The sequence below is a fragment of the Sceloporus occidentalis genome, unplaced genomic scaffold (assembly GCF_023333645.1).
Source record: "Sceloporus occidentalis isolate IW3139 unplaced genomic scaffold, rSceOcc1.0.p SCAF_20, whole genome shotgun sequence".
In the NCBI taxonomy this organism is placed as follows: Eukaryota; Metazoa; Chordata; class Lepidosauria; order Squamata; family Phrynosomatidae; genus Sceloporus; species Sceloporus occidentalis.
In genome coordinates, this window is record NW_028317000.1 from 10,275,556 (window position 1) to 10,299,753 (window position 24,198).

Here is a 24,198-nt window from a genome sequence, read left to right on the forward strand (position 1 = left end):
ATTTAAAAAGCCACTGTAAGAGGCAAGTCACTGTAATCCTCATCCTCACCCCCCCCACACACAAAAGAGATAGTAGGTGACCCAAAGTTGCCAAGTCATGGTTTCTGTGAATCACAAAAAAAGTTATATATGCTTGGGCATTATTCAGAACCTTCTAGAGCTGTTACTGAATTATTTTGGTGCTAGTCGGACCAAATCTTCCAGGTGACCTACCAGCTTGCTTCCCACTTAAGCATTCAGTTCCCTTTTTGTCTGCCCCTGCAGCAACATCCCAAGAGATTCCTACTACACACACACACCCCGCCAGGCATGCCTGGCTTCCCTTCTCATCGTTTCTGAGTTCACTGAGAATTCTGGTCCCGATGCATATCCTTCTTGCACATTCATACGTCAAAGTTTCATCGCTGCTACAATCCTGTATCTGCATGTTAACAACTTTCCTCTGCATTACTTATGTTTTGTGAGAAAGTATATTTACCTAGGCTGCACTGAGGTAAAGCTAAATCCATTCCTTAGAGGAATACTGTTGAGTCTATACCACTCTATTGAGCCTAACTCACACTCTCATATGCATTGAGTGTTTTGTTTCCACTACTTCATCATGCTTAAGAAGGATGAATGTTGAGTCTCATCCAGGACCTTTGAAATGTCCACCCCGGATGCAGCAAGATTTCACTCTAGGTTCCATCCTTCCTCTGATGCAGAACTGTGACTGATGCACTACACTAGACCTGAAGGAAGTGTATTTTCACATGCATCAGGAAATTGTCAGGCTTTACAGCCTCCAACATATCCAACAGCTTGTCAGGCTTTACAGCCTCCAACATATCCAACAGCTTTCCCACTGATGAAAGAACAGTAGCATTGATTGAGGAGGTTAGGATGAACCAACACTTCTTAAGGCTACAGCTTGAAATCAGTGTGTTGGCCTTTGAGCTTGATCTTCCTAGTTGTATGAGCTGACCCTTATCCAGGGTGTATGATTCACATAAGGCAGACATTTGCATTTGCATCCATAAACATAAACACAGGCTGCTATAAATGTTCAGTTCATACTGTGGAGCTCTAGACTAATGTGCACTATCCCCTACAGGTACACGTAAGTAATCTGTTCTTCCATACAAGCTACAAATCATTAGGACTCTGCTTTCGTCTTAGAACAGTTGGGTCCATGTCATACTCTTTTTTTCAAGGGTTGACAACCTCATTATGGAACCACTGACATTTTCCATATGAAAGTTGTAATGGACTTGAGCCTTCAGGCCTCATATTCTCCTTGTTTAGGAGTATGTCTGTAGAATGTAAAAGGGGATGGGGGGGAGAAGGCCCTTGTTCTTCCGTAGCTCTTCTGTCCTACTTGCTGGATTTTAACTGCTGTTTCCTTTGCCCACAGCCAAGATGAAGATTCTTACCAGAAATTCATCCCTTTCATTGGGGTAAGAGATTCTCAATTTCTTTGCTGTTTCACCCCATTATTTGCTTTTGGTTTGCACAAATTGTATTGAATTGATCACTTAGATAACTTAGAGAAAATCAGCTTCTGAAAGCAAATGCTCATGCATTCCTTTTAGACCAGTGGTTCTCAAACTGTGGGGCAGGATCCCCAGGGAGGCACAGGGGTTGCTCAAGGGGAGTGCGAGACTTGGAGGCCCTGGTCCCTCCTCTTCCTCCTTCTCCACTTCCCAAACTGTTTCTGTCCTGGAGGGGAAGCAAAAGGCAAGGAGGGTGCTTAGAACAGCCACCTCTCTGAGAGAGGAGGAGGAGGAAGAGGAGGAGGAAGAGGGTGGGGAAGTTTGCTGGAACATGGACTCAGGCAGGGCCCATCTCAAGCTGCTGCTGCTGCTGTGTCCCTCACTCACCTGTCCTGTCACTGCTCTGGTTCTTGGGATGAAGACACTGCTGTAGCCTCAACCAGTGTGGCCTAGGCACACAGATGCCAAAGGAGAGTCAGGGTCTGCAATGGCCCCCAGTGATGGTGGAGGCCAGCGACACCTCTAGCTTGTGGTCCAGCCAGGCTCTGGCTGGACCCCCTCAGAGGCAGATAAGAAGTGGCCTTGGTGGCTCCATTCCAGAATGAAAGGCACATCTGACTGGCTGGCTGAGGAGGAGCAGTGCAAGTGCACCACTTCCTGTGAACCACTGGAGCAGAGGATGTGTCTGGGCTTGCTGCTACTTTATACCACCCTCCTCCTGGCTAGCCAGCCAGGGACTTTCATTCATAGGCACTAGCTCATGACAAGCTGCTCCTCTGGTCTGGTAAGATGGGTGGGTGGAGCAGGGGCTGGAGGGGGCCCAAGAAGAGGAGGAACAAACAAAGAGCCCTTTGGGTAGCTGTCTGGGTGGTGGAAGATTTGGGGGCCCAGCCCAACCAGCTTCCAAGAGGTCCCATGTCTCTGCCCCCCTGAAGCACTCATTCTCTCTTGCACTTAGTCACACAGTTTCTCTTGCTCTTTTTCTTTCCCATGCTCACGCCAATTTCCTGACCCGCTTACCTATTTCTTTGAGAAGAATTTATTTCAATCTCAATAGGTGATACACAGGATTCTTTTATCTCTTTGTTTATGACACACAAATCTTTCTCTGACACACATGTACGCACACACATGCTCAGCTGCTTGCTTTTTCTTGTTTGCTTTCTCCCTCATACCTTCCCAGCCAGTTAATTCTGTAGTTAATTAATTAATTGTGTGTCTAATAATCACACATACTCTCATCATATTGTCTCTTCCTCCCTCACAGACACTGATTCACATGTTAATTAACATGTTAATTAACATTCACATGTTAATTCTCTCTCTCTCTCTCTCTCTCTCTCTCACACACACACACACACACACACACACACACACACACACACACAATGACACTTTCTCTCAGTCACACACACATTAATTCTCTCACATTAATTCTCCTGCAGTGTGTGGGTCACTTTCTTTCACATACTAGTGATCTTTCACACACATTCAGTAATGCTTTTTTTCTGATCCCCTCCCCCTCAGATGCATTCATTCACAGTCACAAATTTTTCTCTTTCTTACACACACACTTAGTAATGTCTTTTTCTGACTCTCTCCCTCATATGTTCATTCACACACAGCCTCACACACAAATTCTGTTGCGCACACACCCAGTCGCACTCTTCATCTTTTTTTACATACTCGTATACTTGCCATGTACACGAGAGAATGAATGTTTCTGTTAGACTGTGTGTGTGAGAGAGTAAATGAATATGTGTTTGAGTCACAACGGTAAAACGTTTGAGAACCATTGTCATAGATACATTAAACTTTTGCAACCCATCTCATTCACAAGGCTATCATTCAGTTCTACAATGTCCCCTTCTCTAATGATGCTAAACAGGAGTTGTGGCCTGAAACGTCAGATGTGTGATTTAGCTTGACCAAATTTATCTTTCTGGGCTAAGATATAGGCAGTTAGTGGCTATACAGGCAGGTGGCTAAAAGCTGCCCGTCTTTGTCCCTGGATGCGCTCTCTAAAAAGAAGCCACTCTAGGCAGCTTCTTTTTAGGGGTGTCATTATGGCACTTGCATGCCATGATGACGCCCCTTCTGGAAAGTGCCGTTTGGGTGCTCTGATGCCCGTGCTTCATCATGGCGCACCGCTAATAGAGCTGGGCACATGTGGATGCCTGGCCCTATCTAGCCCTAATTTCGGGCCCAGCTTATGCCCTTGTAGTGTTCCAAGTGTGCACCTATTAATGATTTTAGTTTTGAAGGTCCTGTCACCTATATCTTTCTGTCAGTTTGTTTTTATTTAAATTCAAATCACAGCTTTCCCAAATGGATCTTGCAAAGGACAAAGTTCTCTTTTCCCACACAGCCCAGAGCTTTCTGCCTGACATTTCAGGCCACTGCCAATCTTCTTTCCTTTCTTTTCCTCTCCGCTCCCACTCTTAAATAAACACATTGGACTAGATTTGAGAAATTACCCTCTGCTTGATGGAGAGGGAGGCTCTTCATGATTAAGGAAAGCTGCTGCTGTTTGCTAATATGGCAAGATGCTGCTGGCCACTGGGGACCACTCTTTCCCTGCCAAGGAATTAGCATGCCTAACAGGAAACAAAATATTGGCCAAGAAAAAAGCCAGAATACTCAACTGCAAAACAAAATGAAACAAAGGGCCTGAACAGACAGGCCCAAATAAAGCTGCTTTGGGTCACTTTGGAGCTATGCTGTTTAAATGACACACGTATCTTAAGAGACCAGAAGCTGCCCCAAAGATGTGCTCCATTCCTTAGAACTGGAGCATGGCTTTGGCGCAGCTTCCGGCCTCTTAGGACACATGCATCATTTAAACAGCATAGCTCCAAAGTGACCCGAAGCAGCTTTATTTTGGCCTGTCTGTTCAGGCCCAGAGTCTCTTATTTTAAAAGCACAAGGGAAATGGAGTCAACCTGAGCCAGGCAGCTGGGTTCCTCAGCATGCTGTGATCCACTGGTATGCACAGGAAATGCTGATATGATAGCAACCAGCTAAGGGTTGCTTAGTATATGAATTTTTAAAATATACTCAGCCACCTGTTTTTTACAGAAGCAGCTAAAACTTATACTTAATGGAGAACTAAAGGTAACTTGAAACCTTTAGATTTTGGGTTAGTGGTGGTCTTTTAAAATATTGAAAAGTAAATTTTGCTTTATATTGCAGTTTCCTGGGGTTGGGTGAAGTTTTAAATCAATGTTGTGACAGTCAAAATACACCACAGTTTCCTTGTGCAGCTTTCTCTGGTGGTATAGATAGCCTTTCCCCCCTTTTAGCTGTGGTGTACACTTCAGCTGTGGGTTGTGTATGTGTCAGTCATCATTAAGCCCTGTCAGTGTGCCAGCCACTCTCATTTCTGATATTCTTCCTTTCTTGGTGCATATCACATTTATGATCTGAAAGGAAAAGGCAGCACAGTAAAGGTGCTTCCTCAGTTTTGACATCCTAGTAGTTTCTAATACGGTGGCTACTCCAGGCCAGGGCTTCTGAGAGCCATATCCAAATCCAGATCTGGAGTGTATATTCTTCAACCCATAGTCAAGTCAATTGCTGGAGCCTGAAGGGCAGTACGGCATACAGAAGGTAAAGCAGTGCAGGTCAGGTAAAGGGAAAAGGCTAGGCTAGCATTTATACCAGGGTTAGACTAATAATTCAAGTGGTTTATAATGTCAGTGAATCACAAGGTGAGGTTGCATACTACAGTTTTCTGTCTCTACCTGTGGAAGGTTTGAGGCTTGAAAACACATATGACTGAAAACCTCCAGTAATTTGTTGTGCTACAGCTCCCAATTTCATGCTTCAAAGGTACTGCTTCAATCCCAAATAGTTGCTAATCCAGACCTGATGAGATTGCAAAACAAAGGGGAGGAATGGCACAGGTTAGATACTATGGATGCACTGTTTTCATTATAATACAGAATAGCCTGTTTATCTTCCATGGCTTTGAAATCAAGTTGCCTGCTTTCATTTGGTCAAAGGTTTTTAATTTGCGCCTACATCTATAATATTTTACAGGCTTTGTTTGGAATGATTCACCTTTAGTGCTCTTTTCCTCTTCCTCCTCCCACTCTTTCCCTCCCATCTTTGCTGTAGGTGGTTAAGGTGGGCCTCATCGAAGATTCTCCTGCAGCTACAGGTATAGCACACCTCACTGAACAAAAACCAGTTATTGTAAATGCTCCATATCCAGGAGCAGGGTGATTTGCTTAGCTAATGTGGATTAGGAAGTGATTGACCCTTCTTGACAACAAATGAAACTGCTTTTGTGATACCCCAGGATAGCTGTGTCCCCTAGTCTGTGCCCAAAACCTCCATGCAGAATTGATTCCATTCCTCTCTATCAGTGAATGGAGAGAGTTAACCTTTTGCTGAGCATGGGCGGTGGGCAACTGCAAAAAGTCAAGTTGTTGCACCCACCACTTTTCTTTTCCAACCAACCAAATAAATAAATAAATAAATCAGAGAACCAGTTCTGGTTTTGAAAAAAATACTGGGGCACCAAAAAGGTGCCGTCGTCATAGTAAAAATGGAGCCCTTGCAGGTTTCTGGAAATATTTGTCAAAATATTTTTTTTCAGCATTTAGGGGTTCCAGGTGACGTACAGGGAACTTTGAGGAGAGCTTATGTGGTCCGCTTGTTGTGTGCCTTCATGTTGTTTCCGACTTATGACAAACCTATCATGGGATTTGCTTGGCTAGATTTGTTCCTGGGGAGGGGGGTTATGAGGCTAAGAGAGTGTGACTCGCCCAAGGTCACCCAGTGCTTTTACAAGGCCAAGTGGGGAATTGAAACCAGATCTGCCAGTATCCTAGTGCAACACTCAACTACACCATGCTGGCTGTTTATGTGACCCATAGGCCGCACAATTTCCATTGCTGAGGCCCATGACCAGATTCCACTTTAACTGTGGCCTATGGAATCCTGGGTTTTGTGGTTTGGAGAGGGACTATAAGGGACATGGTGGCTTAGTGGTTAAGATTATCAGAAGGTTGGCAGTTCAAGGCCCGGTGCTGCATGATGGGGTGAGCTCCTGTCACTAGCCCCAGCTTCTGCCAACCTAGCAGTTCAAAAGCATGCAAATGCAAGTCGATAAAGTAGGTACCATTTGGTGAGAAGGTGACAGCACTCTGTGCAGTCATGCAGGCCACATGAACACCTGAGTCAGCTTATTAATGCAAATGAGCAACACCCCCTACAGTTGGTTATGACTAACTAGACATTCACATCAAGAGAAAACCTTTACTTTTTTAGAGCCCACTGACAGAGAATTCTAAATACCTGTCCCTAAATTGTATTTTCTAGGATTGCATAGGATACTGCCATGGCAGGTAAAGAAGAATCATATTGCTATAAGTGTGTAGTGTGAAAGGGTCACTGATCTATAGAGACACAGGTTGTGCTTCAACTGATAGGCATGCGGGAATTCCAGGAGCATCTGTGTTGTTCCAAAGCCATTGTCCCATTCCTAAACCCTGAATAACTGAAAAAAGGAGAACATGGAAATCAAATTGTCTTGCAGACAATTCCATTGTCCAAAAGGTGGAAGAGGCAACAAGGGGGTCGGCTATTTTGGATCTGATCCTACCCAACAGGGATGACTTGGTTAATGGGGTGCAAGTGGTGGGATCCTTAGGTGGGAGTGATCATGTACTCCTGGAGTTTGTTATACAATGGAAAGGAGAAGCCAAGCATAGTCAGACACGCATTCTAGACTTTAGGAAAACTGATTTTAGTACACTTAGAGAAATACTGAGGGTGATCCCATGGTCAGAAATACGAAAAGAAAAAAGAGTTCAAGACGGATGGGAGTTTCTTAAATAAATATAATAAAAGTTTTATTTATATACCGCAACCTTCCATAGATCAGGGCGGTTTACAACAATGAAAAAAAATACATAAATCAACAAATCGCGCGCAAACAATACATCAAAAGAAACAATAAAAGCAATAAAAAAATAAAACCCCAGTTAGCCCTTCCTCATGGCCACGGAAGAGGAGGGAGGCCCTAAAAGATGTTCATGGGGGGAATGCTTGATGAAATAAGAAGGTCTTTAAATCCTTCTTGAATTGGGCCAGGGAGGTAGTCGAGCGGAGCTCAGTGGGCAGCGTATTCCAGAGGGCCGGGGCGGCGATGGAGAACGTCCGCTTAGTGACGGAAGAAAGCCTAGCCCCTGGCACCTTCAGGAGTTGCTGCCCAGATGTTCTGAGGGTGCGGGACGGAATATATGGGGAGAGGCGGTCCTTCAGGTATCCTGGACCCAAGCCATTTAGGGCTTTATAGGTAATTACCAACGCCTTATATTGAGCTCGGAAGCGAATAGGCAGCCAATGAAGATCTTTTAAAATCGGTGTTATATGGCTGGTCCTGGGAGCACCAGTGACCAGCCGGGCTGCCATATTCTGCACCAATTGTAGCTTCCGAGTTTGGTATAAGGGTTGCCCCATGTAGAGTACATTGCAAAAATCCAATCTTGAGGTTACCAGAGCATGTACGATCGTTTCAAGGTCCCTCTGGGCCAGGTATGGGCGCAGCTGGCGAATCAGCCGAAGCTGATAACATGTGCTCCTGACCGTCGCACTCACCTGAGCAGTCAGATGAAGCGACGAATCCAGAAGCACCCCCAGACTGCGCACGGAGTCCTTCACAGGGAGCGTGACCCCGTTCAGGACAGGTGGAACCACCGCCATTCCTGGACCAGGGGAACCTATCACTAGTACCTCCGTTTTCTCTGGATTCAGCTTGAGTCGGTTTTCCCTCATCCAGCCCATTACTGACTCAAGACAGGCCACGAGAGGAGAGACACCATCCCCAGTCACTGCATCAGTCGGAGACATAGAGAAAATAATTTGGGTGTCATCAGCATACTGATAACCCCGCGCCCCATGTCTCCGGATGACCTCTCCCAGCGGTTTCATGTAAATGTTAAATAGCATGGGAGACAGAATGGCCCCTTGAGGGACCCCAGTTTTAAGGGGCCTCTCGTCGGAGCACACGTCTCCCAGCTGCACCATCTGGGATCTCCCAGAGAGGTAGGACCGGAACCACTGGAGCGCAGTGCCCCCGATTCCCACCTCCGCTAGGCGCCCCAGAAGGATACCATGGTCTATGGTATCGAAAGCCGCTGAGATGTCCAAGAGCACCAGCAGGGACACGCTTCCCCTGTCGATACCCAGGGAGATACTGAAGGCACAATTTCAAACAGTTCCAATGAAGAAGAAAAATGGGAGATGTCTCAAGAAACCAGGATGGATGACTAAGGAACTTTCAACTGAGCTAAGTTTTAAATGGAACATGTATAAGAAATGGAAAAATGGAGAAATCACCAAAAGGGAATTCAAACACATAGCTAGCATACAGTATGTAGGAGTAAAGTCAGAAAAGCTAAAGCGCAGAATGAACTCAGGCTTGCTAGAGAGGTTAAGAACAACAAAAAGGGCTTTTTTGGATATGTCCGCAGCAAAAGGAAGAAGAAGGAAACGGTAGGGCCACTGCATGGTGAAGATGGCAAAATGCTAACAGAGGACAGAGAAAAGGCAGAATTACTCAACACCTTCTTTGCCTCAGTCTTCTCAGACAAGGAAAAGGGTGCTCAACCTGAGGATAATGGAGCAGAGGACAGAATGGGGGAATTTCAGCACAGAATAAGTAAAGAGATAGTACAGGAATATCTTGTTAATCTAAATGAATATAAGTCCCCACGACCAGATAACTACATCCAAGGGTATTAAAAGAACTGGCAAATGCAATATCGGAGCCATTGGCAATAATCTTTGAGAACTCCTGGAGAACAGGAGAAGTGCCAGCAGACTGGAGGAGGGCAAACATTGTCCCCATCTTCAATAGGGGGAAAAGAGGATCCCAACAATTATCGTCCAGTTAGTCTGACATCTATACCAGGAAAGATTATAGAGCAGATCATTAAACAAAGAGTCTCTGAACATTTAGAAGGCAATTCCATAATCACAAAAAGTCAACATGGGTTTCAGAGAAACAAGTCATGCCAGGCAAATCTAATCTCTTTCTTTGATAAAATTACCAGCTTGGTAGATGAAGGGAATGCTGTGGATATAGTGTATCTTGATTTCAGTAATGTTTTTGACAGGGTTCTCCATGACATTCTTGCAAACAAACCAGTGAAATGTGGGCTTGACAAAGTACGGTAACTGTTACAAGGATTTGTAATTGGTTGACTGGCCAAACCTAAAGGGTGCTCAACAATGGCACCTTTTCATCCTGGAGAGAAGTGGCCAGTGGGGTCCCACAGGGCTCTGACGTGGGCCCAGTGCTATTCAAGATCTTTATCAATGACTTGAATGACAGAATTGGGAGCATGCTTATCAAATTTGCAGATGACACCAAATTAGGAGGAGTAGCTAATACTCCAGAGGACAGGATCGAAATTCAAAATGACTTTAATAGATTAGAAAGCTGGCCAAAGCTAACAAAATCAATTTCAACACGGAGAATGTAAGGTACTACACTTAGGGTGGAAAAATGAAATGCACAGATATAGGATGGAGGACACCTGGCTGAATGATACTACATGTGAAGGGGATCTGGGAGTCCAAGTAGACCACAAATTGAACATCAGTCAAGGGTGTGACGCAGCAGCTAACAAGGCCAATGTGATTTTAGGCTGCATCAATAGAAGTATAGTGTCTAGATCAAGGGAAGTAATAGTGCCACTCTATTCTGCTCTGGTCAGGCCCCACCTGGCATATTGTGTCCAGTTCTGGGCACCACAATTTAAAAAGGATGTTGAGAAACTGGAACGTGTCCAAAGGAGGGCAACTAAAATGGTGAAGGGTCTGGAAACCATGTCCCATGAGGAACGACTTAGGGAGCTGGGGATGCTTAGCCTGGAGAAAAGAAGTTTAAGAGGTGATATGATAGCCCTGTTTAAATATCTGAAGGGATGTCATATTGAGGAGGGGTCAAGCTTGTTTTCTGCTGCTCTAGAGAACAGGACCCGGAACAATGGATGCAAGCTACAGGAATAGAGATTCCACCTCAACATTAGGAGGCACTTTCTGACAGTAAGGGCTGTTCGACAGTGGAACACACTCCTTCCTCGGAGTGACTCCTTCCTTGGAGGTCTTTAAACAGAGGCTGGATGGCCATCTGTCGGGGATGCTTTGATTGAGATTTCCTGCATGGCAGAATGGGGTTGGACTGGATGGCCCTTGCGGTCTCTTCCAACTCTATGATTCTCTTATTCTAAATATAAGGAGCTGTCTTGTAGTTATAAGGCAGATGCCTGCTTGTTTTTCTGGAACTCATTCAATAAATTTTCAATAAATCTTTTTGAATATAAAAATATAGTGCTTCCAGTCAAGACAAAGGTAATAGGGTTAAGCAACAAGTGCCTCATTAAAATCTTGCATTTTAGGTACATGCCTTAACCAAGGTAGAAAGGGCTGTGGGAGAGGATGTGGAAATAAACATTGCTGCCAACTTGAAGCCAACTGGAACATGCCTTCTGCTCTTCCTTATTGCTGAGGATTATACCCTTACGATTTCCTTCCTTTTCAGGAGAGGGAGATGATTCCCCCCTCGTCAGCCTTACAGTTCCTTCCACTTCTCCCCCTTCTTCCTCTGGCCTTGCCAGAGACATCACTGCCACTCCTCCATCATCTCCTTCTATGACTAGTGGACTGGCTGTCATGGGGTAAGTCTGTGTGTATGGACTTACCAGGTGGACTTAAAAGATTATCAAGTTTTACAAGTTGGGAATCTGGGTTGTGTTTGGTTTGAAAAAGAATCCCAAGAATGTGTGTGTGTGTCTTCAAGTCAGCTGTCGACTTATGGCAACATGTACCGGTATTTCCTAGGGTTTCCTTAGGCAAGGAATCCTCAGAGGTGGTTTTGCCAGTTCCTTCCTCTAAAATATAGCCTACAGCACCTCACATTTGTTGGTGTTCTCCCATCCAAGTACTAACTAGATCTGGCCCTGCTTAGCTTCCAAATATCACACAGGATCTGTCTCATAAATGCCCACACTATAAATCAAGGAGAGCACAGTGCATCCCTCCAGAAGTTCTTGGACTGCAGCTGCCAAAGGTCCTAGCCATAGCCTGTGTTGAGGAATGCTTGCAGTTGCAGTTGAGTAACATTTGGAAGTGTCACACTTTGCCTTTCCATTCTGTGGATCTCTCAGACAGTGGACATGCTCTCCTTAAATCTTGACAATATACTTAGATTAGGCGATAAATGGGTGGCCACTCTTCTTCTTTTTTCCAGTTGTAGTTTGTAGTAACTCAGTGAATACGTGATTTTTCCTGAGAGCTCTTTTTCAGAAATTCAGAGATCTCACCACTACTATTCAAACTACGTATGTACTCTGCCAGCAAATCAAATCATCCCAGGAAAAACTGCTCCTTCCAATGCCTCTCCCTTCTCCTCCTTAAATGGAAAGAATGGAGACAGTCTAGCAGACATCAGTTGTTTGTCTTCCTCTTCCTCATTTGCAAACCTTTCTAATCTTGCCAATACTGATCCATTTTTAGGTTTCAAGAAGGAAAGGGGATCCTCTTGTACCTCTAGGTTGCCAGCAATGATGTTACGTGTCCTGATAGCTCTCTGAAGCTGCTGAAGTTGGTCCTGAGAGCTGCCAAACATTAGGCAACACACTCAGCCTTCTTGGCAAGCAGCTTTGAGTTTGTGTTTGTGTGTGTGTATACATACACATATGCATACACAGAGAGAGAGAGTCAAATGGTAGAATGTATGAGGTTTTCAGTGCTGTCACTGGTATGGTTTTAAAAGAGCTTTACGCTTATGGAGAGACTATTTCTTTCCATGTATTCTTAATCTGTGGGTCATGAGTGTGATTTAGCAGGACCGTGAACTAGGTGTACAAAATATATTTCCCCCTTCAGTTTCCTTCTTATTGTTTTGAAAATTGTGTTATATTCATTTTTATGTTAAGGCTTTAATAGCTTTCATGAGATTTTCAAAGGGATACATAATCCACCCACTGACCCCTCCCCCCCCCAAAAAAAATATAGAATGATTCCGGTTCAGAAATCTCTGCTTGTAGGGATGGTGAGAGGAAGCATAATCCTGTTCATATTAGTGAAATATCCCTACTAGGTGTGACAGATTTGCTCTGCAATACAAAATTTGCTCACATCACCTCCTTTTTCCTTTTTGGATTACAGTTCTCCCAATAGTCCTTATGGTGACGTCATTGGGCTACAAGTGGATTATTGGCTAGCCCAGCCTTCAGAGAAGAAGAAGGAAGGGGAAAAAAAGGATGCAAGTTCCAAAAACACACTCAAGAGTGTCTTTCGCTCTGTGCAAGTGTCACGGCTTCCAAACAGTGGGGAAACCCAACTGTCTGGGACTATGGCCATGACTGTTGTCACCAAAGAGAAGAATAAGAAAGGTGAGAAATAGGGAGTGAAACTTCCTTCATGTAGAGGTTTTCTGCTTGTGTGTGTAATGAAGTGATATTGCTGGGGTGACTGTTCTATCTCAGACTTCACCTGGTATATTATGTCTAGTTGTGAGTCCGTTCAAAAATGATATTGAGAAGCTGGAGCATGTCCAGAGGAGGGTGACCAAAATGGTGAAGGTCTGGAAACTATGCCCTATGAGAAGGGACTTAAGGATCTGGGTATGTTTAGCCTGGAGAAGAGAAGATTAAGAGTGACATGATAGCCATGTTTAAATATTTGAAATAATTTCATATGGAAGGAGCAAGCTTGTTTTCTGCTGCTCTAGAAATTAAGACATGGAGCATTGGATTTAATCTGCAGGAAGAGATTCCACCTAAACATTAGGAAGAACTTCCTGATGGTAAGAGATATTCTACAGTGGTGGAATCTCCTTTGGAGATTTTTAAACAGAGGCTGGATGGCCATCTGTTGGGAGTGTGTGCTCCTGCATGGCAGTATGGGGTTGGACTGGAAGGCCCTTGGAGTCTCTATGATTCTTTGATTCTGTCTGGATCTTTGTGTAGCAGCTAAGGAGATGGCTGGTTGTTGCTACACGATCAAGGTACCAGATGGCAACAGAGGCTTGCAGCATTCCCCTGTCCTACATGGCACACCACCTCATGTTTCTTGCCTTAAGATAATGGTTCCTTTTCATTGACTGGGGTCTTTGTGCTTTCTAGTTCCCACAATCTTTCTGAGCAAGAAACCCAAAGAGAGAGAGGTTGATTCCAAGAGCCAAATGATTGATGGAATCAGCCGGTTAATCTGCTCTGCAAAACAGCAGCAAACTATGCTGAAAGGTAATACTTGCTTCTTCAGTTCCTGTGTTGACTACCCAGATGAGTTCCATTGTAATGAGGGAACACAGTAAGGGCAATTTTCAGTGTGTTTTTCTTTATTTATTATTTTCCCACATTGATGGATGCTGTACAAATTTAAAAGGCTCTGCCCATGAATTTATAATCTAAAGGAGCATTCTAAATATAAAGTGGTACTGAAGAGAGGGAGCGCATGTCAAGCTGCATAGAAAAGCTATTTGTATATAGCTTTAGCTGTGTGTACAAAGTAGGTGCTTGTATCATAGAACAGGCTTACACATTTTGTGATTCACCATGCTAACTATTGCCCACCAGTCAAGTACTGTAGCTGGTGCCTGCTGCCTTTTGTAGTAAGATTTTTTGACTCCTTGAAGCAAACTAATACAGGTGTTCCTGGCATTCCCCCCTGGCATCCTGCCTTGCATAACTATTCTTTTAGGTGATTAGCTAGAATGCAGCACATGTTTTGGACTAAAGTGCCTCCTAGTTTTTTTAGCTGGCATCAAGTAGCAAGTGATGAGAAAGATCCCTGCTTGGGATGCTAGAGTCCATGGCCAGTGAGAGTAAATATAACTCACTGATAGTGTCCATGTTCTGCATGAAAAGGTCTTAGAGAGCCTTTTCAGTGGCTGCTCCCATCTTCTGGAATGCCTTACCTTGGGAGGCTAGGCTGGCCCTCTCCCTGCTGGTCTTTCGACGGCGAATAAAAATATTTATATGTAGGCAGGTATTTTATATATAATGCATAGCAGGGTGGTTTTTATGAAGCAGGTGGGGTTTTAGGTTTTTTAATATATATTTTATGTGATTTTATACTGGGTGTATATATTTTAATTGTTTTGAATTTTATTGAGATTTTAAGTGTTTTATCTGTGAGCAGCCTTGGGTTCCTCCAGGGAGAAAGACTGCATATAAATGAAACAAACAGGTTCAATCCCTGACACTTCTGGGAATAACCTTGTATGATGAGTTAGTCTTACCTATGATCCTAATATCAGTCAACATGGACAGTAGTGGGTTAGATAAACCAATAGTGTGACTCAGTATAAGACAGTTTTGATGTTTCTATTGGGCTTAATAGACCAATGATCAGATATGAGGCTGCTTATACAGTAAGTGTCTTTTGTTCTTTCTAGTTTCCATTGACGGAGTGGAATGGAGTGACATCAAATTTTTCCAGCTAGCTGCTCAATGGCCAACCCATGTGAAACATTTCCCTGTTGGACTTTTTGGTTCAAAGCCAGCCTGATGGTGGCTATGCATCTTTCCTGCATCCTCATTGCTCTGTGATGTGTCATCAACTCTATCCAAACCATCAGCCAAATTGAAGCTCTCCTGTGGTAACATCACCCATGTCACATTACTGTGTTTTGGTCTGGCCTCAATAGGGAGGGACCAGCTTCAGATGCCAAGAGAAATGCTACATTTTTGTTCTAGCCAAGGAGCATCCGCATACATTACTTTTTCATATTTTGCTGCCACGTTGTGTCATGGGTATCTAACACCCATCTGCTGAGTGTGCTGCATCTTGGGAATGAATTCCCCAAAGACTTCAGTTCTGCTCATCTTTCATTACACGTTGTGCACACTCCTTCCTTGAGCTGACCTGACACACCTGTGTCTTCCTGAAGAATGTGTATTGAGAACTAGCATTTTGAAAATCTGCCTTCATCAACATTGTTCCTGTTTGTTGCATTCTCACTTTCATTGAACCAGGTGAGAGCTTTGATTTCTTAAAGTTCTACTCAGCCTTGGTCTTCTCAAAAGCACAAAGCTACAAAGCCTGTTGGCTATGTTAGCTCCCACACTCAATCTCAACTTAGTTAGCCATTAACAGTTGAGACCCTTCCTCCTCTGCTGAAGTCCCTCCTATTTCACAGTCATAAGGTCAAACATGCCAAATTGTTGGAAGGAGCCTTAATGTACTGTACATGTGAGGTTGTTCTCTCATTGCCTGGATAAGGATTAGAAGAATCACTCTGAAGTGAAGTAGAAATTTTCTTTAGCAGTTCCATTCATTCTACTGGCCTAGCTATGTGCATTCGCTGTTCTGTAATGGTACTAGTCATTTCTTGTATATTTTTTAGACCAAGCAAGTGCAGTAACTAATTCTTCCCAAGAGAAGGTTTTTAAAAGCATTGGGGCATATTTAACTAAAATATACCTACATTCCAAATAATGCTCCATTTTCTAAGGTGATATTATAGTGGAGCAAGGAGTGGGAGAGGTTGTACATCATTGTAGGAAGAAAGATGATTTCACTGTGTAGCAGAGGTGCTCACTTTCAACTCTCAATACTGTCAACAGTGTTGAGAAGTGCATGATCCCAGGTGCATTCTGCACAAAAGCCCTCTGGGCTTTCATCTGCTGCTGAGACAGCTTTGTGGTATGATGCACAAGGATACTTGGAGCAGCCTATCCAAGCTTTTCTTCTACAGCCCACGTACCACTCTAACCTTTTCTAAGATGGGATCACAGAAGCATTCCTGCCTCCAAAAATCATTTGAAAAAGATCTGTATCACAGGGCATTTAGGAATATGTATGCCACCAGATGTCATAGACTTTGACAGATGTTCCATTTCCAAAACATCTGTTCAGAGAGGCAGGAGAGCAGCCTTTGCCCTGAAGTTTCTTTGTTGAAGGGAGTCGGTTTAATATTAGTGTACTAGTTTGGGCAGCCCAGTCTTTGTGACACAGGTGTAGTTACTAGCTGTCATACAGTGATAGTTCAAGAAGTGGGGGTTGGAGAAGAGTTGTTCCTCCAGAGTAGGTCTACACTTGAGTGGACTTTTTTTTTTGTATGACTGATAGGAACAACATTACCCCAAACACCTTCCTTCTCCAAAAATATGCACTCCTGTTTTTTGCTAAGATAAAACATGAAAGCAAGAAGCATCTCCACACACACACCAAAGGATGAAAAATGTCAGAGCCTTATTGCTTTCAGCTTGTTCCTAACCAGGAATAAAATAAACTATTCCCAATGGAATGTTTATCACTGTACTTTTGGCCCCATGACACCAGCCATTGACTTGGCTGAAAAGTGCTCTAGGCCATAATAATTTAAAAGCACTTATCTGCTCAAGGCATATGATGTGTCTCTATCAGAAAGTGGGGCATATGGCCTAGAGCCAATCTCATAAATGCCTTTAGCATTTAAGAACACGTACTTAGTGATAAAAAAAAATATTTTGGAGTAACTTTATGAAATAGTGGAATAGGATGTAGGAGGAACAATTTTGTCTTCCTAAAAGTGGTTGTGCTAGATTACAGTGGAAGGGGAAAGTTGGAGTTGCAGGTTAAAAGAAGGAAATGTCTGCATCTCTTTCCTTCAAGATGTTTCTCCTTGGGGCCAGTTCTTTCAGATCCCCTTCAGGTATGCCTTTGCTGTTTGGGAGGAAGAAGAACCATAGGAACAGAAACAGTAACCATATTCAGAATTCCTAGACAGCCTAAGGCCCATTTTTAATTCCTCTAAAAATGGGTCTTAGGATGTCTAGGAATTCTGAATATTGTTCTAGATTCTTACTTCAGGAGAAGATTCTTCTAAGGCTTAGAAGCCATGCATGGTGGCCCATCTAGAGTTAGATAAAGGGACTGCTTGGCTAACCTATTTTAAATGGTTTTGTTGAGTGCCTAGCAGGTTACAATTCATGGTGTTGGGCAAGTTCACAGTGCAACTCCAGGGTAAGGTGGTACTTGGGATTGATGAGATTTGTCAGTTTCCAGGAAACACTGCCTTTGTCACAGTTTGACTTTCCAATTCTCTAGATTTGCTCTTGTTTTTGTCCAATCTGAATGAATGTGAACGAAGCATAAGCTGTGCTTAGGGACCCATGACCTGTTGGGCTCTTTCAGAACACACGCACACTCCACCCACCCACCCCAGCCAAATTGGTGCGCTGCTCATACCATATGTGCCCATCCATCAGTCAGAAGGGCAGGAAGGTGCCTCACATGTGTCCAGTACAATGCATTTTACTCTGTGGACCTGGCTTCTCAGATTCATATTTGGCAAAGCCAGTCACATTCTTCCTTTTGCAGCTTTGGTCTGGGACAGAGCGGCCTTGTTGGAGCTTAGGCTTGTCAGGATTTTGGACATCATTAATGGTCTGGGGATTGGCAACTGGCTTTCTCCCTCCCTCCTTTTAAATTCCCTCGAGATTCCAATATTAACCCTCTCCTTGTCCACAGCATCAGAGGATGGTGAGGAGAGGTTCATGTTAGGAAGCAGCTGTCCAGATACAACTCTGGAGAAGTAAGTCCTGCAGCTGTTTTCTGTGGAACTGGGCTGTAAGTGAGCAACAGTCTCCCAGCCCAAGTGAGTAGTATTGTAGCAAGGATTCTGGCACTCAAGGAAGTCCTTTTGTCACTATCTGCTCCTCCCAGATGGTCTAGTATCTAGCAGAGTGGAAGGTATAAGCCACAGCATCCTAGCCTGGAATGGAAATCACCCTTGAGAATGTGCAAATCAGCATCTGAGCAAGCAATTCCAAGAACTGTATGCATACATACAAACATACATACATACCTACATACCAGCCGGACCCAACTATTATTTTCCTGGATTCTTCACACTCACCACCCCACAAACGGCTTTCTAAAGAGATCTACCAAAGAGAAGGATTTTGGCCAATGACTGACACTCCCATGAAAGAACTACAATTGGAGATAGGCAGCTCCAGAGCTCTCTAAGGTCTGTGTCTGTGTCCATTTGAGGATTATCGTGTATCCTGTTTTGCTGTGTGGATTTTGCACATTCTGAATTTTTTGTCAATAATTGAGATTGTTTGGATTTCTCTGTGTTCTTTTGTGCCGCTCACTGTACATAAATATGAGTTTTGTATATAATCCCATTTTTGTAAGCGTGTTGATTCTCTTTCATTCCAGTTTCATCCCTGAACTCCCAAATGGTCATATAGAAAATTCCAGCCTTAGAAGGATTTTGGAGCCTTATTGGTATTTAATGCATTTTATTCTTGGGGGTCTGTTGTCTCTTCCTCTCCGCCCCATTTTAGGAGTTTTTCATTAAATAAATTGTGTCTTTTTCTTAACAATTTTTGTTGTCAAGCTTGGTCACTTTATTCCTTCTCAAAGCCCTTCAAACACTGTCACAGTGGGAGAAATGGTTGAGGAGGGGACAGGATGAAGAAACTGACAGCTAAAATTGCACAAAAATGGGTTTTAACAATGAAATAAACACAGAAGTTAAACCATTCTGAGACTTTGGGCATGGGTAATGTAATCCTAGATTTAAAAGCTCTCTTATGCCCACCTGCAAGTCCTTTGAATTTACAGGATTTTGTCTAGGCTTAGGTGGCAATAAACATGGGTGTCCTTTACCTGCAGAATATCAAGAGAAGGGACTGTTGTCCCATGGATATATCCTTCACTGAGAAACAAATGCTCTCTCAAATACATGTTGAAAGCATCTCAGTGTCTCTTCCTGACAGGCTGGACAAAGTAAGATTCACAGTACATCAGCTTTAAAGCAACTATAAAGGCATGCACCATTACTACATGATTAGATCTATCTCCAGATTAAAGGAATCATAGAATCGTAGAGCTGGAAGAGACCACAAGGGCCATCCAGTCCAACCCCCTGCCTTGCAGGAACTCTCAATCAAAGCATCCCTGACATCCTAAAGTAGTTGTGAGTTTTGCTGTGTAAACTGCTAGGCTAGAACTGTTGCAAATCCTCAGTCTGACCTGTAAATGTAATCCAGTCACACTGTCAACCCTAACAAAGGAGCTGATGTAAGGAAAGAGTAGAGATGGGGTAAACAGTAGAGATGCAAGGGAGTGACCAGGCAGGCCCAGCTCCGTCAGGACTAGCCTGAAGGAAGAGGCTCCTCCTTCCATAACTGTCATCCTCCGGCTTGCGAGGGAGTGACCAGGCAGGCCCAGCTCCATCAGGGCTAGCCTGAAGGAAGAGGCTCCTCCCTCCATAACTGCCATCCTCCAGCCTGTGAGGGAGTGACCAGGCAGGCCCAGCTCAATCAAGGCTAGCCTGAAGGAAGAGGCTCCTCCCTCCATAACTGCCATCCTCCAGCCTGTGAGGGAGTGACCAGGCAGACCCAGCTCCATCAGGGCTAGCCTGAAGGAAGAGGCGCCTCCCTCCATAACTGCCATCCTCCGGCCTGCGTGGGAGTGACCAGGCAGGCCCAGCTCAATCAAGGCTAGCCTGAAAGAAGAGGCTCCTCCCTCCATAACTGCCATCCTCCGGCCTGCGAGGGAGTGACTAGGCAGATCCAGCTCAATCAAGGCTAGCCTAAAGTATAAGAGCTCTCCCTCCAGCCCATCTGCCTTAGTCCAGGCCTCAGACGGAGAGAAGAACCCCTGCACCTCATCCCCTTTCCTACCACCATTTCCTTCCCCTTTTGTGTCACGTTTTTTAGATTGTAAGCCTGAGGGCAGGGAACCGTCTAATTAAAAATAATGATTGTAAGCCGCTCTGATAACCATTAGGGCTGAAGGGTGGGGTATAAATACCATAATTATATAAATAAATAATGAGCTACTAAGAGAAAGGGCACATAATTGGATATATTACATGGGATGGGAGAATCCAAAGCTATAGCTGTGTTAGTCTGTAGAATCAGTACGTAGAGAGATATTGTAGCACCTTTGAGACTCACTAAAAGAAAGAAGTTGGCAGCATGAGCTCTCAGAGACTAAAGTATACTTCCTCATGGGATGGGAGAGCCATATATCTTCTTAGCTAAAGACATTTTGACAAATTATGGCATTTTCCAGTGATGGAGGTGGGAAAATCCTATATCGTGGCTTGCTTGCACCTCGTTGCTCTGAATAGGCAGGAAAAACAGACTTGAAGGAGTTGTCACCAGAGGGAGCAAGCTCCACCATCTCTCCATCTTTTACCTGCCTCGGCTCCAAGTAGGCTATGTTTTTCCTTTTCTTTGACTTACAGACTCATTAAATTATTAAATTCCTTCTAATATTTATTCTTCTTATATGCATGATCTGTTCTCTCCTGCCTTGGCAACTACCTACAAAAACAGCTATGTTTTCTTTAGTCTTTCCTCCATCCTTTTGACTTCCTAACCTTTTCTGCTGAAGCAAAGCCAGGCATGGAGGAACAAACAGTTCACAAGCCGCTGTGCTTTGAGGCATGTAGTCCCAACCCTGGCATTAAAGAAGAAGAAGACAGCCCAGCCATGTCTTGCTCAAGAGGCTGAAAGGCCAGAGGGCCCAGGCGCGGCAGACAGAGAAGGGAGATCCCTCTGGCCTTGACCAGATGCACTGTGCTGCAAATTCCTGAGCAGTGAGATGGAGAACCTAAAAGGAATTGGCGTGGTTGAGGAGGGAGATCCCCCGGTCCTTGACCAAATGGCACCGCGCCGCAGATACCAACCCCCGTGAGATGGAGAACCTAACAGGACTTTGGCATGGCAGGAGGAGGGAGAACCACCTGTCTTTGGCCAGGTTGCACCCCACTTCAGACATCAAACCCGGCAAAGAGGTTTGGGCAGTGAGAGAGAGAGAGAGAGAGGAGGCAGGTTTGAAGAGGTAAGTGGTGATCCGATTCCTAATCTTACGTTTGCAAGTTTGTTTCTGCCTTGCATCGCCAGAGACCAGTGCAACTCTGTGGTCAACATCTGCCAGAAATTGACCATAGAATTGCACTGGAGGAGCTACAAATGCTTAGTGGAGCATCATAAAAAATGAGCTGCCTGCCTTAGTGGAGCAAATGCTTAGGAATTTCTAGGTCCTTCAGTGTGACTTGGTTAAAGTTGACCATAGAGTTGTACTGGAGGATCTAGATATTCCTAGATAGAACATATTAATCAAATCCATGCATAATCAAATCCACAAAAGTCAAAGCTGCAACATTAGGAGGAACTTCCTAACAGTAAGGGCTGTTTGACAGTGGAACACATTCCCTTGGAGTGTGGTAGAGTTCCCTTCTTTGGAGGTTTTTAAACAGAGGCTGGATGGCAATCTGTTGGGGGTGCTTTGATTGTGAGTTCCTGCATGGCAGAATGGAGTTGGCCCTTGGGATCTCTTCCAACTCTATGATTCTAAATGGGAATGGCTGATTATTACTTGTCAGGAGAGGGATTCCCCTACCCTCGACATTAAAGCCAGGCCCTGCAAGTTCAGCTTTGATTGAATGAATGGCACATTAAGAATGTTCCAGAAATGTTGTTTAATCTAAATTCAATTTGTTAGTAGCAAGCAGAAGTGCCACATGTTAGTAGCAAGTGGAAGTGTCTGATGGAATATGAGGGTCCAAAAAGGAGCAGTTGTGTGATATTAGCAAGAAGTCTAAGCAGGTAGAATAGATTGGTGAGCATAGGACTTCTATGCCCATCTGCTAAAATTCTTCCCAAACCTTCTCTCATTTCATCATCTGTAGATACTTCATTTATCTTAGTTCTTATATTTGTATAAATATAAGCATGAAGTTAGAAGCCAGGTGTCTTCTAAAATGAAAACTAGCATGTTCTAGAGCCTGAGATACCTCTTTTTCTGTGCTGGTTACCATGTAGTAATTGGATGTTTCTGGGAATAGAAAAAAGCAGCAGGAACAGAATTCTTCTGTTAGAGAGAGGCCTTGCCTAAGTTGGCTGTCTGAGGTTTGGGGATTCTTTGTCCCACTGAAGCCTATTTCATGTGGCTGTGGGGAAAGGGGAGATGGTTTCCTTAAAATAAATGAGGCTGTTAGATAGAATTGCATGTCCATTGTCACCCAGCACCTTGGTTATTTTTTTCTCTTGCTTGCTGGGCCAAGTGTAAGCTACGTCTCAGATTTCCATCATCTCAATTGTACTGGGGCATGTTAAGCTTGTATCCAAGGTGCTTAATGGTGCTCAGTTACCAGCGTTTTGTCTGAGGTCACGTGGCCAGTGATTTGCTGATCAGAAGAGAAGAGTTGGGTTCCTGATGACTTTCTTTTCCTCCTAGTATGTAGCTGATCTCCTTCAGGACCAGAAGAAGCCAGTAGTTTGTACATGTTCCACCATCGAAGTACAAGCTGTCCTCTCTGCAATCCTTACAAGGATCCAGCGATAGTGAGTTCACCAAACTGCATCAGTGGCATCTCCATGGTTTTTTAAAAAATGAGCTGCCTGCCTTCAGAATGTCTGTTTCTATATGTGTGTGTAGGAACGTATGTGAGAATTTGCTGAGTTTGGTTTGGTGTTGCCTTAGTAGACTGTCAGGATAGATGATGTACGGAGGAGAATCACCAGGGCTCTATGACATCTTTGTACATTTTCTCTACATATAAAAGCCTAGCCACCCCCTCTGCCCCCCCAATTCTCTTCCAGGATATGTAATAGTAGAAATGTATGGTTCTTCTATTCACTTTAATGGGAGGAGCACAGATTGCCTGTGGCTCCTCTGGGTTTCTTTGCAAGCTTCAAGCCGTAGTGAGCTGAGAGAGTTGGTTTCCCAACATAGTCCTGATTGCTGCCTCAAAGGAGGTTCCACGACTTGGCCGTGGCTTCTTCATCTCACAAGCAGTGAGGGGAAGTCAAGACCTATATAATTAAGGATATCTTTTGGGTTCCTTTGCTCCCTGGGCTCTTTGTCACTGTAAGATGCTTCTGTCAGGAGTTGACAGGGCACATTGTAAATTCTCCCTAGACTCTAGGGCCTAGAGGATTCACACTATATTCTGTTGTCAGTTTAATTGGAGTTAGGAGATTGCTTAATGCTAGGGTGCAAGCCCTGAAACATCCAAAGCAGTGTCTCTTGAGTGTGCCAAGAGTAATCATTTGTGGAATTATGGGTGGAAACCTTTTAGAGCAGAGGGACTGCAGGCTTGAGCTCCAGCACCTCTCATCTTAGAAAGTGAGCTTTCTCTGAAGCTGTTGATGGTGCTGTTAGTATCCAGCTTTGCAATAATATTCTCCTTGGGAGTATGTCTGCTGAAGTAGAGGGCAAGGAGAAATATCTGTGCTTGTGAAACTGGAGCCTTTTGCTTCATCTACCCGAGTTGTTGGTTTATTTATATAAACCTAGTTGGAGGTAAAAGCAGATGTCCAGGCTCCAAAAGAGTTTGCAGGTTTGCCTGGTCTCTCCACAACAGAAGTATTGCATTACCTGCTCTCAGTGTTTTGTCTGGAGGCAGCAATAGTTCATCTGTCATTGTGCGATTTTAATATGTGCTTCTCCAGTTCATGGGTGCCCCCTCCTGGCCCTTGTCTGCAGCTGGAACTTTGAAGCCCTGCTCCTTTGTTCAGTGTGACAGATACTAGGAATTTAGAAGTGGCTCCTTTCCATGACATTTATGTGACTCCTCAAGATGCTTGAATTTTTTAAAAAAAGTATCTATAAATTTTATAATATAAAACTACATATAAGGGAAAGACCACATAACTAACACACATTAGACAACACACAACATACTATTACAATACAGCACAGTAACATGCAGTAGTAAACTAAAAAAGCGTTATGCAGTTGACTTCTT

At 43.9% G+C, this 24,198-nt stretch overlaps 2 protein-coding genes across 5 annotated transcripts in view; both read left to right on the forward strand.

Moving 5' to 3' along the window:
- PACS1 (phosphofurin acidic cluster sorting protein 1) overlaps positions 1-18,608 on the forward strand; it is an 85,589-nt gene extending 66,981 nt beyond the window's left edge. For all 3 annotated transcript variants that reach the window (XM_089483562.1, XM_089483563.1, XM_089483564.1), the window contains exons 19-24: positions 1,394-1,436; positions 5,592-5,634; positions 11,032-11,167; positions 12,660-12,886; positions 13,619-13,738; positions 14,893-18,608. In XM_089483562.1, coding sequence (XP_089339688.1) covers positions 1,394-1,436; positions 5,592-5,634; positions 11,032-11,167; positions 12,660-12,886; positions 13,619-13,738; positions 14,893-15,005 — 682 coding nt within the window. In that variant the 3' untranslated portion in view covers positions 15,006-18,608. The remainder of the gene's footprint in view (positions 1-1,393; positions 1,437-5,591; positions 5,635-11,031; positions 11,168-12,659; positions 12,887-13,618; positions 13,739-14,892) is intronic.
- A 3,691-nt stretch (positions 18,609-22,299) lies between these two features.
- Positions 22,300-24,198, forward strand: part of LOC149301946 (uncharacterized) — a 35,717-nt gene continuing 33,818 nt past the window's right edge. Inside the window, exon 1 of one of the 2 annotated variants that reach the window (XR_016272130.1) lies at positions 22,300-22,792. The gene's annotated coding sequence lies outside the window, so the exon portion shown is untranslated. The remainder of the gene's footprint in view (positions 22,793-24,198) is intronic. The other variant, XM_089483229.1, reaches the window with a different exon arrangement.